Source organism: Pezoporus occidentalis, unplaced genomic scaffold (assembly GCF_034315485.1).
Source record: "Pezoporus occidentalis ecotype Australia unplaced genomic scaffold, CSIRO_AGI_Poc_V1 ctg135, whole genome shotgun sequence".
Classification (NCBI taxonomy): Eukaryota; Metazoa; Chordata; class Aves; order Psittaciformes; family Psittacidae; genus Pezoporus; species Pezoporus occidentalis.
The window spans coordinates 744,825-761,574 of record NW_026913157.1 but is presented as its reverse complement, the minus strand read 5'-3'; the positions used below and the strand labels follow the sequence as shown (position 1 = coordinate 761,574).

General features: G+C 37.0%; 1 protein-coding gene across 6 annotated transcripts in view; it reads right to left on the bottom strand.

Moving 5' to 3' along the window:
- The window catches only part of CHD9 (chromodomain helicase DNA binding protein 9), a 92,515-nt gene that overhangs the window by 73,943 nt on the left and 1,822 nt on the right, over positions 1-16,750 (bottom strand). For all 6 annotated transcript variants that reach the window (XM_062609113.1, XM_062609118.1, XM_062609119.1 and 3 more), the window contains exons 2-3: positions 7,139-7,225; positions 1,305-2,907 (exon numbers count right to left, since the gene is read on the bottom strand). In XM_062609113.1, the coding sequence (XP_062465097.1) occupies positions 1,305-2,741 (1,437 nt within the window). In that variant the 5' untranslated portion in view covers positions 2,742-2,907; positions 7,139-7,225. The remainder of the gene's footprint in view (positions 1-1,304; positions 2,908-7,138; positions 7,226-16,750) is intronic.

Sequence of the window (16,750 nt, the reverse complement as noted above, 5' to 3'; positions counted from 1 at the left end):
ACATGGACTTCAACAGTCTCACAATTTTGAAAACCCCAGATAACCAGCCATGACAGCTGAACATGAGCATTTAGGCTACAGCAGTATCTCCTTCTGCCAAGCCATTTTACTGAAGACGTTTCAGTCATTCCTGTCAAATCAAATACGGACTGGAAGCTACCGAACAGATAAAACTATGATAAGATTAAGGTACTGCATTTGCTGACATCACTTTTCAAGCATTAACAAAGAGGACCACTAAACCCATCTCGAAAACCACAGCAACAGCTTTAAAGATTGGTAAATCTTAAGAGCTGAAAGAATAATTAATTGCATTTGATTAAGTCTTTTCTATGTTCAAGAAGTATTTTCCTTTGATTTAGGAACTTTTTACACTGAAAAACCTGCAAGAATCTCACATACACTGAGGCTTCCAGCTTCTGTAATAAAAACATCATTTTTGCTGGTTACAATGTTGTGGGAAAAAACCAACTTTACTTGCACCATTTTGTTTGGTTTTGAAAAGCTTAGCTAGTCTTGTAACAGACCAAAGCAATCCAAAAGTGCCAGCCTATATTTCAATTCATTGATGTTTACATGCTTCCTATAAAAGATGATGATATAGATGAAGATAAAGGTCAGGAATTTTAAAAGTACACTTAATATTGAGTGTTGTTCTCCACGTGGAAGGCTTAATACTTGCAGATGGGCACATTACACTAAAACAACTGCAGTGTTTTTTTGTTTAGCCAAAAGTAACAAAAATTAAACAACAGCATAGCATTTTATATGTTTCTATTATTACTAAGCACACCAAAACCAACAACAAAAAGACTGTATTTTTAGCCAATTAGCATAAGCACAAAGATACCAAGCAAAGGACCAACTAACAACAAAACCAGTGCAATTTCTGAAGTAAATCATCTACACAAGCCTTATCAAAGCTCTTAAAAATATGTTGCTGTAAGTACTTAAAAAGACAATAAGCCATTGTATTTGCACCAGAATCACAAAACAACCAATTTTCTCTGCTGTACTTAGGAAATATAAGCAGCAGAAGGACTGGCACCATTTTCTCTAAATATTTCAGGTCATGTACATCTTATTTTCTACAACAGTAAGAAAAGGAGACAAAAAGGTCTGCATCAACAGGTTGTTTTTTTTCCCCCTAAAGTAGCCATCACTTAAGACTTCTTCAGAGTCAAGTAAGAACGGCTGAGAGATTTAAGTAATCATGCTTTAGTACAAGAACCAGTCACTATTATTCATTTCACCAGATCAACCAAATCAAGGACCTCAACCTCCACCCCCAAATCCCTACACACCTGTCCTTGTAAGGCTACACGACTTCTGTCTTGCAGATGCTGATTAGAAACTGGAGAATGCCAAGGACGGATCTGACTGTGAGACTGTGCCCGAACAAGGTCAGATGACTGTGTTACTTGCTCTGGGGTTATATGGTGTTCTAGGTCATGCTCTAAAACATGGCTTGTGCTATCCTGAACAAATGCAGAATCATCGAACTGTGGCAGAAGGTCTTCCTGAAGAAGGTCATCTGGATCAAGTCCTGTAAATGGTTCATTATGAGTGTCGACTTGATGAAGTAAGTTCTCATCTAAAGATGTAAAACCGTTGCTTTCAATTGGGTCAGTGAAATGGCTTATCTGAGATGCAGAACCAGTAGAAGCCGAAAAACTAATATTTACAGGAGAAAGTTTTGAACTACTAAAGTTGCCCTGAGGATGTGCAGAATGCAACATTTGAAAAGTATTTGAATTCAGAGGTGTATTAGGATTCAACATGTGATTGGTTGTTTCTTGCTTGGTCCCCGTTTGAGATGTAAAGGCATCGCTTCCAGTGAAGTCAGAGATAGAGTGTGTCTGCTGGGTAGTAGAAAGAGCTGTTGTAGACCGAAGAAGGCTCGTAGGGGAAATGTGGTGATTAGAGTAAGAAAAAGGAGATGAAAATTGTTGGCTATTACTGACAGAACATGGAGTAATAGTTGGAGACTGTCCATCAAAATTTCCTTCTTGATTCCCACAAAAATGTAGTGAAGCACTTCCAGTTTGAGAAAACTGCTGAACAGACAGAGGCTGCTGTGAAGTTGATGGATTAGAAACTGGAGATGGGTGGTTGACACCAACTCTGAGAGAAGTAGATACATTAACTTCCATGAAGTCTTTTGGCTGACTCAGAGCATCTTGCCCCGTGTTGTTTCTGCTTTGTTGTGACTGTAGCGAGGCACACTGATGCTGCGGCTCGTTAGCCTGAAATAAGGCAAAGTCATGGTGTGCTACAAAGCTTTTATTTTGCTGCATAGACTGAGAATGTCCTTGGTGAAAGGGGGACCCATTCTGATTTGAAACAGTTGTGGCAGTTTGATGACCCCACATAGGACTACCATCAGCCACATCTGGAAACATCCCATTAGACTGGTTCTGTGGATGAACTGGTGAACAACTGAACTGAGAGTGTGGTGATAAGACATTGTCAGCTGGGCTATTAAAAGACTGATTTACTGAGTGGAGTTTCAGTGAATCAAACTGATTCAGCTGATCAAAATCACTCATCTTTTGTTGATTTTGAGCATCTTGCACATGGTTTAATGAGTCTATGTGCAAAGGTTCAAATTCTGCACCCAAATTCAATTCATCAACAAGTGAAACAGGTCCAGGTTGAACAAAGGCATCATCTGACAAACCTTCTAAGGTCTCACTAAAAAGATTGGCATCATCAAAAAAATCCATCATAGGATCAGTCATTTTGGTAGGCCTGTACTGCTTTTTCTCTCAACTCCAAATGGAGTCAATTTTGGCGCTCTGCGGTGAACAGAAACGAATGACATCCAGCAGTCACCAGATTATCCAAGGCATGCCAACGTCCATTAGTGCTTCTGATGAAACGTTCATCTCAAAACGTTAAAGGATCCTACGGGAGAGAAAAAAACAGAGAAAGAAAAAAAAAAAAAGGAGAAAGATTACTTTTATGGCTTTCCGCATTGCTCCTTCACCTCCACAATACTTTTCCAGATATGTGGTATTTTTTTCTTAACATCAGAGTTTAGTTAAACCACAAATCAACTAAGTCATTTTTGCTTCTACTTGATGCTTGGGTAGCATTTATCCTCTTCATGCTTACACAATTAAAGTAATATTTGATGTTTTAAATGTAATGGTTTCATTTTTTCATTCAGTTTCCTCAATTACCCAAGTTTTAGATTTTTTCTTTACCATTTTCATTAAAACTATTGAATTGGAACAGAATTGTGGCTTTAGCAGTCCAGAATTAAACTGGTTGTAGGATAAGAAATCAGACATAGCACATAAAATGTACACAATTCTGTAGGTCTATACAAGAAACTTAACAAGGTTATAAACTACATTTAAAAACAAAACTACCTTGACTTCACTGGAAAACGCTGAGATACTCCATTTCTTGTATTTATGTTCAATTAAGGAAGTTTCTGAAAAACTGTATTTTACCTCACTTAAGAGACGTAACAGAACTAAAGGCATCTCCATGTAATAATAATTCCTTTGTCCTGTCAATACGTATATCCAATTAAAAAAAAAAAAAGGGAAGGAAATAAAACAGCCACAGCTTTTAATTCCTGACCCTACTACTAAAGCTCACCTTCATGCCCTCCTCCTCCATTTGAACTGCAATTCTTCATTAATGAATTCTCCTAAGAATAAAATGAACATGGGATCCTTGCAAAAATGGATACCCTGAATGGAAATCTAAAAATTTCACTGATGAACAAGGTTCACATTGAACCTATTAAGTACAAACTAGTCTCTGACAGGCTGATGAAAACCTGTTCTCATAACCTACAGATGGTGTTGGGACCATAGTCAGAATAATAACCTAAACTAATAAACCTGATTGAAGGTTTGGGTATATAACTTCTGGTCTACACAGAAAAAAGATAGATGGATCCTGTATCACACTCAAAAATCACCAGTCGGTGACATCTAGCAAGTATGGATTGGTGTAAGTGTTAATTACCATGACTATAGAGCACAAGCATGCTATAAAAAAAGCACAGAAGCTTAGGAAGGTGACAGCTTAGCATAGCAAAACAGCCATGGTTTCCAGGTGACACATGTATAATACACTGCTTGAAGTTAGGACTTCCTGAAGTCCCAAGTTAAAGGAAGCACTAACATAAATTAGGCCCCATTATCTTCTAGCACTGATTAAGTTGCGTGCTTATGATTGAAAGCAACAGAATGACTTTCCCAGTATCAAACACCTTCCAATAGACAATAAACCAACATCAGGATTCAGGTAGATGATGTGGCATGGGTTTAGTTTTTTGTATCATTTCCAGTATAATCATCTCCCACCTTAGGACATTTTAACTCAAAACTTAAGTCAGGGAAGAGCTATTATAGCTAAGAGAAGACAATTAAGTCAGAATAAATACAAGGACATAATACTGCTGACCCAGAACAAATGATCTAATTAAAGAAACCCCCACGCAGAGGGTGGAAAGATTAGATGAAAAGGGCAGCAGCCATATGTAAAATGTCATGGTCCAGGCAACCAAGGACTCTACTGGTAAAAACTGAAATTTGAAGCCTTTATCAATAGAAGTTTACCTAGAGACTAAGTACAATTAGCTCAGCAGACTACAAATGGGTCCTTGGTTATGCTCAGCGATAAACTGTTATTTCACAATGACTCGTAAGGGAAGCTACTGAAGTCACGCTATCTTGAAAGGCAGAAAAAGCAGAGCAATTTCTTCCATCTTTAGCAATACAGATACAATAGGATGCACCACTTTTTTCAAATTTATTTTTTTTTTTTTTTTAAGTGACATACAGCCAGCTACTCTATGGAAATTTACTGCACACACTCTTGATTTTGACTGCATAGTAGCCTAGAAATATGGAATGAGGCTACAACTGTCCTGCACTGAAAAACACATACTAGAGAGCCTCTTCATATTTGATTGTGTACATTTGTAATACAAAATGGGAAAAAAACCCACATATAACAGCTGTTATCACTGCAGTCATGGAACTGTAACTCTGAGCCTCACAGGAATTTGCTGCCTTGCTTATAATCCAAGAAACACTTTTCGCCTTAGTTTTTCCTACTTATTTTCAGCATAAGGAAAAAAGAAAAAAAAGGCACAAAATAAGAGACCCTCTTATTAAAATGCAAAGGCATTATAAAAGCACATAAATCTTAGTAGGTTTAAAAAGAAAATATAACCTGAAGATCTCAGCTTCACTTCAATAATACCAGCACAGATGAACTTGTAAAATGAGACATCTGAAGGCTAGACACGATAAACTTCCTAAGTATACCAATACAAATTTGTTAAGAAGAAAGCTTAAACAACCCAAGCCTCTTTTTGAAAGGACACCGCTGTCGATAGCCTGAGCACAACTGCTGCAAAGACACCTTGCTTTTTTGTCCAGAGAAGTACTTTTACCTCTAGTCTTTTACTCTAGTGTTTACAAAATCCATGACATATTTTCAACCCAAAGAAAAGTGTAACTTGGAAATACAAGGAGATTTGATTTGGAGAAACTAGACTTTCACACAGTCATTTTTCAAATTCATTGAGCAATTATGCTTTTTTATTTCTCTCTGCTGTACTTGATTATGAAAAAGTTAGATGCTCAGCCTGGAAACTGTGAAGGCGTATGAACACAAGATTGTGACACATTTCTGAACATAACTGAAACACACATATTATTTTCTGTCCCTTCCTTCAAAAAAAAAACCAAACAAAAACCAAAACCAAAACCAAACAACAGACACAATCCCCCCCCCCCCCCCCAAAATACCAAACCACAAAAAAAAGTGCTCACCAACCTCCCCCCCAAAAAAACAAAACCAAACCTAAACCTACGTCATCACATCCAACTTAATTAAGCAAAATAGTTCTGATAAGGAAATTTTTTACATGCCTTCTGTATGTGAGTCTCTTTTCCACATCTTTACTCCTACTTATACAGAAAATGATGGCAGCTACAACTGTATTTTAACACAGTTTTACCCAGCTTTCTCCTTCCCCAAATAGATCTGTGGTACCAATTCAAACTTTGGACATGCTTTTACCTTCAGACAGCAGAAAAGCATTCAAGCAAATAAACATTTGGAACACTTTCATCTATTTGACTTGACAGCTACAAGTTTAACAATGCAATGGCAGCCAGTGTTTTATAGTACTAGTTCCAAAATACTTCTCATGGAAGCTCCCACTGAAGTGGCATTTTAATCAGAATGGGAATTCTATTTCTCATGGCAAATACAACTTGACATTTGTGCCCTTTTGCATTGAGAATTTGTGATGAAATTAGACTTCTCATAAAAAATAAACTACTTTCTGTATAAAACAGCATGGTACCAGGAAGTCCCAGGGCATATGTTTGGGCCGTTTACTATACTTCTTTAAAGAGATCTATTTTAACATTAATTTTTAATTCAAGGTAAATTCACAAAGTCTCAGAATAATATTTCAGCAAGCAGTGCTTAACATATAGAAAGAACACATTACAATAAATTCTGTAATGTATTAAGTTAGCTGATTTATTTAGAGACCTAGAAAAATTAAAAAAACAAGTAGTATTTAGAAAAATCCCTACTTTCTGCTAAGATTCTTGTGGTTGTTTTGATTCTACTGTTTTGAGGTGGGGGTGTGTAATACCACAAAGTTGCTTCAGATGAAATATAGTTTATACTCTTGAGGAAAGTGTTCAACTGCACAAATATACACCCTGCCCTTTTGTTGCTTTCCACAACAGAATTTCTTTCTTCCCAAAACTACCAATTCAAAAGATGTATGATGAGATGCACAATTAAGCCTATGGAACTGTTGTATATACCAGAAAAGGAAACTCAAATCACAGACCAATTTTAAAATGATCTACCTATGTGAACAACCATGCTGTTTCTTGATCTGTCACACTAAAAGACAAGAGCTATATAGTTACAACCTTGATACTTAAGATACATGAATTACAAAGTTTAATAATAAGCTTGGGTCAAAATTAAGAGATACTACAAGCATCTAAAGGACCCTGTACTACAGAAGTACCTGATTAACCTATAAAATATAAATTGCTGAAATCTCCTAAGTTAAACTGTATCACAAGATATTTAAGAAAGGGGTCAAAGATACATAAAAAAATGACCTTACCCATGAATAAAGAACGCATCTCTAATGAAGAATTAAGAAGCTCAGAGACATGCTTTAAATCCAGATGGATATCTCATCATCAGAGACCTGAAAAGGAAACATGGTAAGACAAGTCACACAATAACCAACTTCAGGAGTGTACATGCAACAGTTTAAACTCAAAAATCTGATACCATAAAAACAAGAACACCAGAATTAATACACAATCACTAGCAGCCATGACACTATAAATGTGTGACAAATAGCCAAGTGAAGTGCTGATTTTGTAGGACCACTGAAAAACAACCCAATCTTACAAACCTCTCAGGTTGAAGGGTAGACTGTGCAAGAAAGCTGAAAGTTTTAGGGCATCTTTAAGATAAAATGAAGACTAAAACCAAATGTTTTGAGGTTAAGTTTTAAACCTGTCAATACACAAAGCTCTGTAAATATTATCTTTTAGCAGCAACACGCTTTTACATACTGACAGATGTACTGGCCAATAGGAACTGACTCTGCCCTTCTAGGGAATATACTTGTATGACCAGTTTTATCCTACTCCTTGCCATAACAGTAGTCAGAGGAAGAAGTCTTCAAAGCATTATACAGTTTAAGGGAAAACGTGCAAGAGGCAAAACTAAAGGCTTCTTGGGGCCTGTGTGTAAAAGCCTCAAAGCAAACAAAACCTCCCTCCAACACCAAAAGACAGACATCCTATTCCAGTGTGTTATTCCAAAATTATGCCACCCTTTCAGAAACATCATCTTTCTCTCAAAGGCACAGAGCATCCTCCAATGCCAATAAACACAATTTCCCTGTCCCTAAATACAGTTTATTAGTGACAAACTCTTCAACATCTTTCCAAGACTATTAATACAATTCAACATTTAATCTTTATTAAAATATAGAATGGGATATAGAATAGAATCATAGAATAGTTAGGGTTGGAACGGACATTAAGATCATGCAGTTCCAACCCCTCTGCCATGGGCAGGGACACCTCACACTGAACCATGTCACCCAAGGCTCTGTGCAACCTGGCCTTGAACACTGCCAGGGATGGGGCATTCACAACTTCCCTGGGCAACCCATTCCAGTGCCTCACCACCCTAACAGGAAAGAATTTCCTTCTTATATCCAATCTAAACTTCCCCTGTTTAAGTTTGAACCCGTTACGCCTTGTCCTGTCACTACAGTCCCTAAGGAAGAGTCCCTCCCCAGCATCCTTCTAGGCCCCCTTCAGATACTGGAAGGCTGCTATGAGGTCTCCACGAAGCCCTCTCTTCTCCAGGCTGAGCAGCCCCAACTTTCTCAGCCTGTCTTCATACAGGAGGTGCTCCAGACCCCTGATCATCCTCGTGGCCCTCCTCTGGACTTGTTCCAACAGTTCCATGTCTTTTTTATCTTGAGGATACCAGAACTGCACACAATACTCCAGGGGAGGTCTCATGAGAGCAGAGGGGAAGGATCACCTCCTTTGACCTGCTGGTCACGCTCCTTTTGATGCAGCCCAGGATACGGTTGGCTTTCTGCGCTGTGAGCGCACACTGAAGCTGGCTCATGTTCATTTTCTCATCAACTCCCAAGTCCTTCTCTGCAGGGCTGCTCTGAATCTCTTCTCTGCCCAACCTGTAGCCGTGCCTGGGATTGCTCCCACCCAGATGTAGGACCTTGCACTTGGCATGGTTAAACTTCATGAGGTTGGCATCAGCCCACCTCATAAGCATGTCAAGATCCCTCTGGGTGGCATTCCTTCCCTCCAGCGTATCAACCAAGCTACACAGCTTGGTGTCATCGGCAAACTTGCTGAGGGTGCACTCAATCCCACTGCATTAAGCAGCAGATTTTAAGACAAAGGTTATTTCTTCTCCTCACATCTTTGAGACAATGTAACATCTGTCAAAGATATAAACTGGTTATAACAGCTATCAAAACCCTGCAATGTTCCAGTAAAAAAATTATTTGTACTAATTTTGTACATAAATTATTACATTTATTCTAATTTTATTATTCAAATAACTTCCAAGACTTATGCCAAGATTGCTAAACTAAAATGCCTCTGCTCTGCATTAACAGAGACACTGAAATACTATGCAGAGACTTCTTTTTAAAATTCATAAAAAATAAGCATGTACCCAAACACATACTTAGGTGAAAGCTGCTAATACTTCCATCTTTGCCACCTATGTGGTGAAGTGATACGAATTTTGTATCAGAACAGCCAGAAAACTTCCTAAAGTTGCTCTTTTTTCTATACTGAACTCCTAGCACACAAATAGAGCTCCCACCATGCAAAAGTCCTCTTCACACCCAGAAACTAGAATCAACTTTGAAATTATTTAACTGTCAGGTTTTATGCAGCATTTCAGTATTTTTAATTCCTACACTTCTGTTTATTTAAAAGTTCCTTGCTAACTAAACAAAATCATAGCATACAGGTTTTTTTATAACATATATATTTACTCAATAGAGGCAATCCAACATTTAACTTTATTTGAGAAAAAACAAAACAAAATCAATACTGAATTAAACATAATATTTGAAAACTTGCAATTAGTAATTTATCCTAGCTGTGAGTGTTCAACAATAAAAAAAGAAACATAGTTCCTCTGTAGCTACCATATAATAGAAGCACTATCTGAAGTTCCTGGCTATCCAAAACATAGCTATTTTGGATCCTTCCTCAACTGTACCTTTGTGAATCCTCAAAATAAAGGGGAAAAATAAGTTTCTAACTCTTTAGGACAGTGTACGCTTGCTTCCAATATGGAGACAATTGTGGAGTACCTATAAGTTTGCAAATACCTGTCGTAAAGAAGAAAAAAAACACCACCCATATATAACTAAATAGACATTCACCAGATCAACAATGCATTATTCTAATGTAAAATACACAAAGTACTTCAGGCAGCAGAAGAATCACTGATGATTATATTAAGTGCCAAAGAGACATCCACACAAAAGGAACTTGAAGCGTTCTCATGAAGCAAAATGGGATCTATCTCCACAGGTTCTCAAATAAGCTATATGGCATGTGACCTTTTAATTACATATATATAAAGATGTGTGTGTGTATCAGTTAAATGCAGTATGTTTGAAAAATGTTCTGTATTTGTCCTTCTTTGGAAGAGAGCCTTAATGCTTGCTTTTAAATCCTGAATTGGTAAAACTCACTGATATACAACAAAGCTTATCCTTTATTAAACTGAACCAGAACTAAATTTGTTAGAAGCATGCCTGGTCACATAATAAGCGTAGAAAAGTTTTTAAAACTTATCTTCCACAGCCTAACTAATATAGTATCGTCTTAAAATGCTTCAAGAAAAATACACATTTCCCTAAATGCACATGGATTTCCTTGCATTCTTGATGGATTCTAAAGAATTACTATTATCAATAAAAAATTCTGAACTGTAGCAATCTTTCTCATTTTGGACACTAAAATGAAAACTTCTGTACTTTATAGGGCAGGTTTATATTTTTTAGTGTTAGTAAAAAAATTAGGAAACAAACTATTAATTTCAATTTATTTAGAATAGCCACTTTATCCTAATTTTTATTTTTAAAAACTTCATGCAAATTTATTAAAAAAAATAAGTTTTGTGCAAAATCCTTGTGTGCTTTTACATCTTCAGTGTTTTCAAGTACCCTTAGAAAATTTAACAGCATCAGTTTAAGAAGTTATTATTTTCAACTACCTTCTTCACCTCTCTGCCAAAGGTTATTGCCCTCAAAGCACAGTCTGCAGAACAAGACATGTAATGTGCATTCTCATTTTAATTTTAACCCTTCCTCTTGTTTCATCAAACCGACCCATAAGACTGTTCATTAAAATGGATGAGGTGTGTACATACATTGTATTTTTGTGGGTGTTAATTACAATGAAAAGAAAATAATAATACAGATAATGACAACTGCTCAATTTGCTACATTTGATTGTGATCTACAAAGATTACAAAAGTTTGGAAAATCTTTCTGAAAAGAACAAAGTTTATCCCCAGGTCAGTTCATTTTAGTGAAAGTAGCTGTTAAGAAGTTCAGGGGAGTGGTCACAAGGCTACTGAAGGAAGCTATACTTCCAGGTAGAAGCTTGTTCTGCTCTTTCAATATTATTGCTATTTTACTTCTCCAAAGTGTATCTGTAAAGACTTTCACAAATTTCAGGACTTCAGTGACTTCCTGATTATTTTTCCTATACATGTACCAAAATTTCCCACTGTTCTTTTCCCTGGGTCTGCATACCTCTAAAACCAACTGTACAGAATATGAATGCCTCTTTCTAGCCTCTTCAGTTGTCAACAGTTTGAATAACATATTCAGTGCATTTGTATCTGTAACTTAGAGTTTACTTCTGGTCACTACAAAGATGGGTAGAAAAGCCTCCTTGCAATTTTAAAAAGAAAATCCTCCAAGTGCTGTTCAGATTTCTGATGCAAGCGTTATAGGGTTTCCATACTTTAGTCATTAATTTCAGCGCTACACCTTAAATTAGACTTACCAAATATGTTTCTGAATTCTGGTATCTTTCCTGAGGAACTACACTGCCATTTTAAGATGCAGAGAAACATCTGCACTGAAAACTAGAAAAAAACCCACCCCATTTTCACATGTGGCCTAAACCAAGATTTCATTATAAAACATCTGAGCCAAAAGACTTTCAATTCACAATCTGGTAATACACAACTTCCAATAATTCTCATGTTCTAGTCTGATAAGCATCTTTGTGAACTACTGCAGATTTATAATCTGGAAGTTATCAACTACAGCAATGCAAAGGCTCATGCCTATTTTATAGATGCTTAGGGACTATGATCTAGGAGTTCAGACTACCAGTTGTGAAGACCTGACACTCACAGGTAGCAGTCTTCTCTGTGAAAAAAGGAGCACAGCTTCAAGTCTTGACAAAATCAGATGAGGATACCAGGATGGTACTCTACCGAATGGAGCAGGTTCAGACTTCCCACTCCATACTAGATTAGCTGGCACAAGGTATTTCATCAACAGAAGTCTATACCTTTCTGAGAAAGGTGCATACAATTTTTCTCTTGAAAATAAACCCAACCTATTTCTGTTCTGAGGAGATTTGATATCAAAAGTTTCTCCAAAACTTTCCTACCAAGCACATGATAAGCAAGACACTCTGCACTTGCAATTTCTTCAATGTACTCTTCATCAATCAGGAAACCAAATAAAGTGGACTTTTAAAAAACCTTGCCTAGCCAAACAGAAAATACTAAGTTCCCTCAAGGGCTATCTATGAAGTAGGTATGTTGAAAACTTACCTAAAAAGCTGGCTCTGAAGCTAAATTTTAGTTTAGCTTCTGAAAACAAGTAAAACCAAGCAAACAGCAAAACCACACTCAAAACTACATGCTGAAACCAGCAACATCATATCATATGGCATCAGGCCCCTTGTCTTACCTACCACTGTTCTTGATGTTGGTGGAGCCTCTAATTACAATGGCTTTACTACAGGGTAACTGAAAACAAAAATATACCCTATTTAATTCCCAGATTTCCTCTAACTTAGAGAATATCAGACGGGTAGATTTTCTTGCCATTATACATATGTACTCTTTCTGAAACTGAAAAATTTCTTCATTAGGGCATGAAGTACAATTATTTACTCTTCAAAAGCCATTTGCACAATAAATTTTAAAGGAATTCCTGAATTTCAGTGACCCTCATAAAAGAGTGAACCAACCTTTTAACACTGCTCATGCAACATAAGGAAAATAGCCCAAGAATGCATTGCAGAAGGAAATAATCTGGTAACCAGAGTTACATTTTCTGATATGACTCAGATAAAGAACAAGGTAAAAATTACTATTTGTTTCAAAAAAAAGATGGGAACATTTTTCCTGTGAATTTTAACTGTTGATTTATGTAATGGATGGGAACCTAGCTGAGAGCTGATTCCCTCTCATGACTGAGAGCCATAAAGTACATTTTTTTGTCAAAGTGTATTTCGTAGAGTATATATGTTTATGTTCATTGTGACTGTTGGAGAGAGGTAAGAAAACACAGGTGTGCAGCTGTTCTATGACCTTCATACTTGGCTGCACTGGGGCACCATGCTCTCGGCATAGACAATACCAAGATCATGAGAAACTGCAAGGCCCCACGAATAAACAATTACAGAGCTGGCATAAAGCCGGCTATTTTTCTAAGAATATAAAAGCAGGACCCTCTTGTGGCCAAATCCAAAGCCTCACCTATGGGTGGATACACCACACAGCAATTTTCTCAATTACCTGAGGCTCCTGGCATCGGCTGCAACTGGGCTTCCTAGCTGGAAGCCTGGGCATGGATGATGATTCTGTGGTATCTGGTCATGTATTTCTTCATAATCTTTGTTCTCTCTAATGCAGTAATGATTTGATGCATTGCTAATTTTCCTCTGTATTTCACCGTCTCTATATGGAGATCTCTGTTTCATTGTACTTATTTACTGTATATATAGAGATACACACCTGATTTGTGTTAGTGTGCTTGTTTGCTTTGGTGTGCTTATTCGCTTTATTGTGCTTGTTTTATAAACTGTGCATACTATACAGCTAGTATGTGGTCACTTTGAAGCACACCCTGCCTGTGAGCAGAACAATTTCAGATTAGAACAAAAACATGTATCTTCAGAAAGAAAGATGCATGTACACTGATGGCCTAAAGACATCAATATTTTGGTATCTCTTTGGTAATCTGTATGAATGAAGATCTCAACACATCTGCTCCCTGACAGATGCCATACAATACCAATGTATTTCTGCTGAATTCCAAGTTTAAGAAAAAAAGAAAAAGCTTCCTGCCTTGTAACTTCTTTGTTGCAGTTTAGCAAGTGAATGTAATGTAAAGGCAGCACCAAAAGAGGAACTCAGTTCGAAGGTGCTGCCAAAAATAAATTTTATTTGATCACTAAAGCTCATTCCTACAGGTAGCTGTGTATCCATCTGAATACTACTACATACATGTTTTGAAAACACTATTAGGATGCTAATGCTTTTTAAGTCAAAACAGCTTCACCAACCACACTGTTAAAGTCTTTGATTTAGAGCTGGTCTCCTTCAAGTCTCCAACACTGAAGTTGCTCAAAAACATGATCACTGCAAACCACATTACACTTTTTTTGCATAATACTTTAGAAAAAAACTCCTCACAGCTTAAAATAAAATAAAAAAGAATCTCCTCCCTGCACAAGAAAGTCACATGTTCAGCCTCTTTGACTTTTGGCCAGCATGCCCTCTCATTTATGAACTGGCCAGACAGATAAAATACGAGAATCCTGATACTCCTTCAGCCAAAGCAAGAGCTGCAAACTCTTTCTGGCGGCTGTTTTACCAGCAAAAGAACTACTCAGTGTCATAGTTTCTCTGCTGGAGGGGAAAGGGAATACTTCAGTAATATCCTAAAATATTTCCAATGCTGCTTATTATTAGTCCTTGAATGTTTGACTAAACGACCAGATGGTTTCTACATCACCCCTTCATGTGTGTGCAGATACCTGGCATTCCTGAAACACCTTTTTTATATACAGGAAGAGCACCAGAAAATAGGATAAGAGTATGTGAGCCCAAGTAAATGTGAGATTTCAAAAGTGTTCATTAAGCTCACAGCCCTGTAGTTTGATGGAATCAAGACCATTAAAAGGACAAATATAGATAAGCCAGTGGAAGAAATTAAAGTATCCACAGAATTTTTTTTGTTAGAATAGAAAGAGAGTGCCATGGGTCATCAGATTTCAGTTAAACACAGAAAAATATTTCAACTGGATGATCTGTGAACCTAAGTACTGAATATTACTGAGAATTTAGTACATATATAAGGTGGAAAGTATTAGAATACTGCAATCCAATGATGAACAGGATCATGCCATTTTACTCCATCAGATCCAACTTATCCTCACCCTAAATTGCATGAAAAGTATCAAAGAAAGACAGTGAAGCCTATTTCTACAAGGTAACACAAAAGAAAAGAAAATGTACCCTAAGTAACCCTCACCCATAACATATACAATTGTCCAGCTTATCTGTACTTTTTAAGTGTCTGAAGGGCATGTATACTCTGATTATAAGGAAAACTTGTAAAATCACAACATATGCCAAAAAAATACATATTCTTACAACTAGCCCTATAAAGCAAAGAAGAACAAAAGTGTAATTATTTACTTTATAGGTTCCACAAAAAAAGGAAATTTTCAAGCAGCATATCAGTCTTTTTGGTTTAATCTGTCCGCATCACTAATTTGTTTCCTTTTATGAGAGCAAATGCCTGGTTTAGGGCCTCTACAGTCTCTTAGTGGTTCATGTCATACAGCTTTCAGATAACATCACTAATAATACTTTTTAAAAAACACACTGTACTTTTATCAACATTTCTCCATACTGAATTCTTGGACTAATCTTCAGGAGCACTTAGCACCAACAGCTCACATGAAATGAGTAAGTGCTGAGATTCCTCAAAATTCTTGAAAAGTTGCAATACTTAAAATTCCACTTTTTTTTTTTTTACCGTAAAAATGACAGCTTTACTCAGCCTGAAATAAGCTAATACATCTTTATCATGAAGAGCAGCATAAATTCTTAGAAACATAACTATTTGATTAAACAGAAACAGGTAAGTTACCACAACAAAAACCAGCACAGAGGCCTTGTAACTACCTGTGTGCTTGCCCTTATCATTTTATAAATGCTTACTCACCAACGGAGGAATAAAAAGAGAAAGCTACTTCATATTTACTTTAAGGTTAAAGAGTTCATAATGGGCAGTAACCACAGAGTTGTTGATACCTGAAGTTACATCCTACCTTACTCCCCACCAACTTCTCTGTGTGGCACTGATTTATACATAAGGCCTGGCACATGGACCCCTGAATTGGCAACCTTCAGGAACATGTACATTTAATTTTTGCTTTCTGGTTTACAACAGCTGGGCACTGAAGTCCGTGGGTATTCTGGAACCCTCATCTGCCTCATAAGATGCAGGAACAATGAAAAAGTCATTATTAGTTGGTGGTGCGAGGGGCTGGGTGTGTAACAACTTTGTGAGTAGGTAAAACCAAAGGATACTAATTGCTACCCTTTCTTTAACAGCTAACAAAGTGTAAGACAGGAATAATTACTAATTTTTAAATATCCACCTTGTGACATAAACTAGCAAAAAGTTGACCTATGCACCAACTGAAACTTGGAGCAAGGCTAAAAATCCAGATATTGCTCAAAGATGACCGAATGTAGATATTCTGTCTTGAAAACTATACACATGCATAACTGCATATAAATATTACATGTAAAACAAGGTGAAATCATTATTTCAGGCCACACCTGCCAACTGGGAACTCGATGGTGTCAACACAGGTTTAAAAACAGATGCAGACTGCTGTTAAGACCGATGGGCCTAGTTTTCCTGAAAAAGGAGAATCACTTTTTACGGCTGCTTCTTACAAAGTCTCAAAAGACACACAAGAGAAGAGCTGGGAATCTTACCCCTTTCCACAGACTGTTACTTTGTCCTCCATGAGCATGTACTGCAAGACTTAAGGGTTCAGATCTCTTCTACATAAAGGACAGAGACTGAGCTGTGTTTTCTCACACTGATGAAGTTAAACAACTTTCATGAACTGAAGGAAGCTTGTAGTTG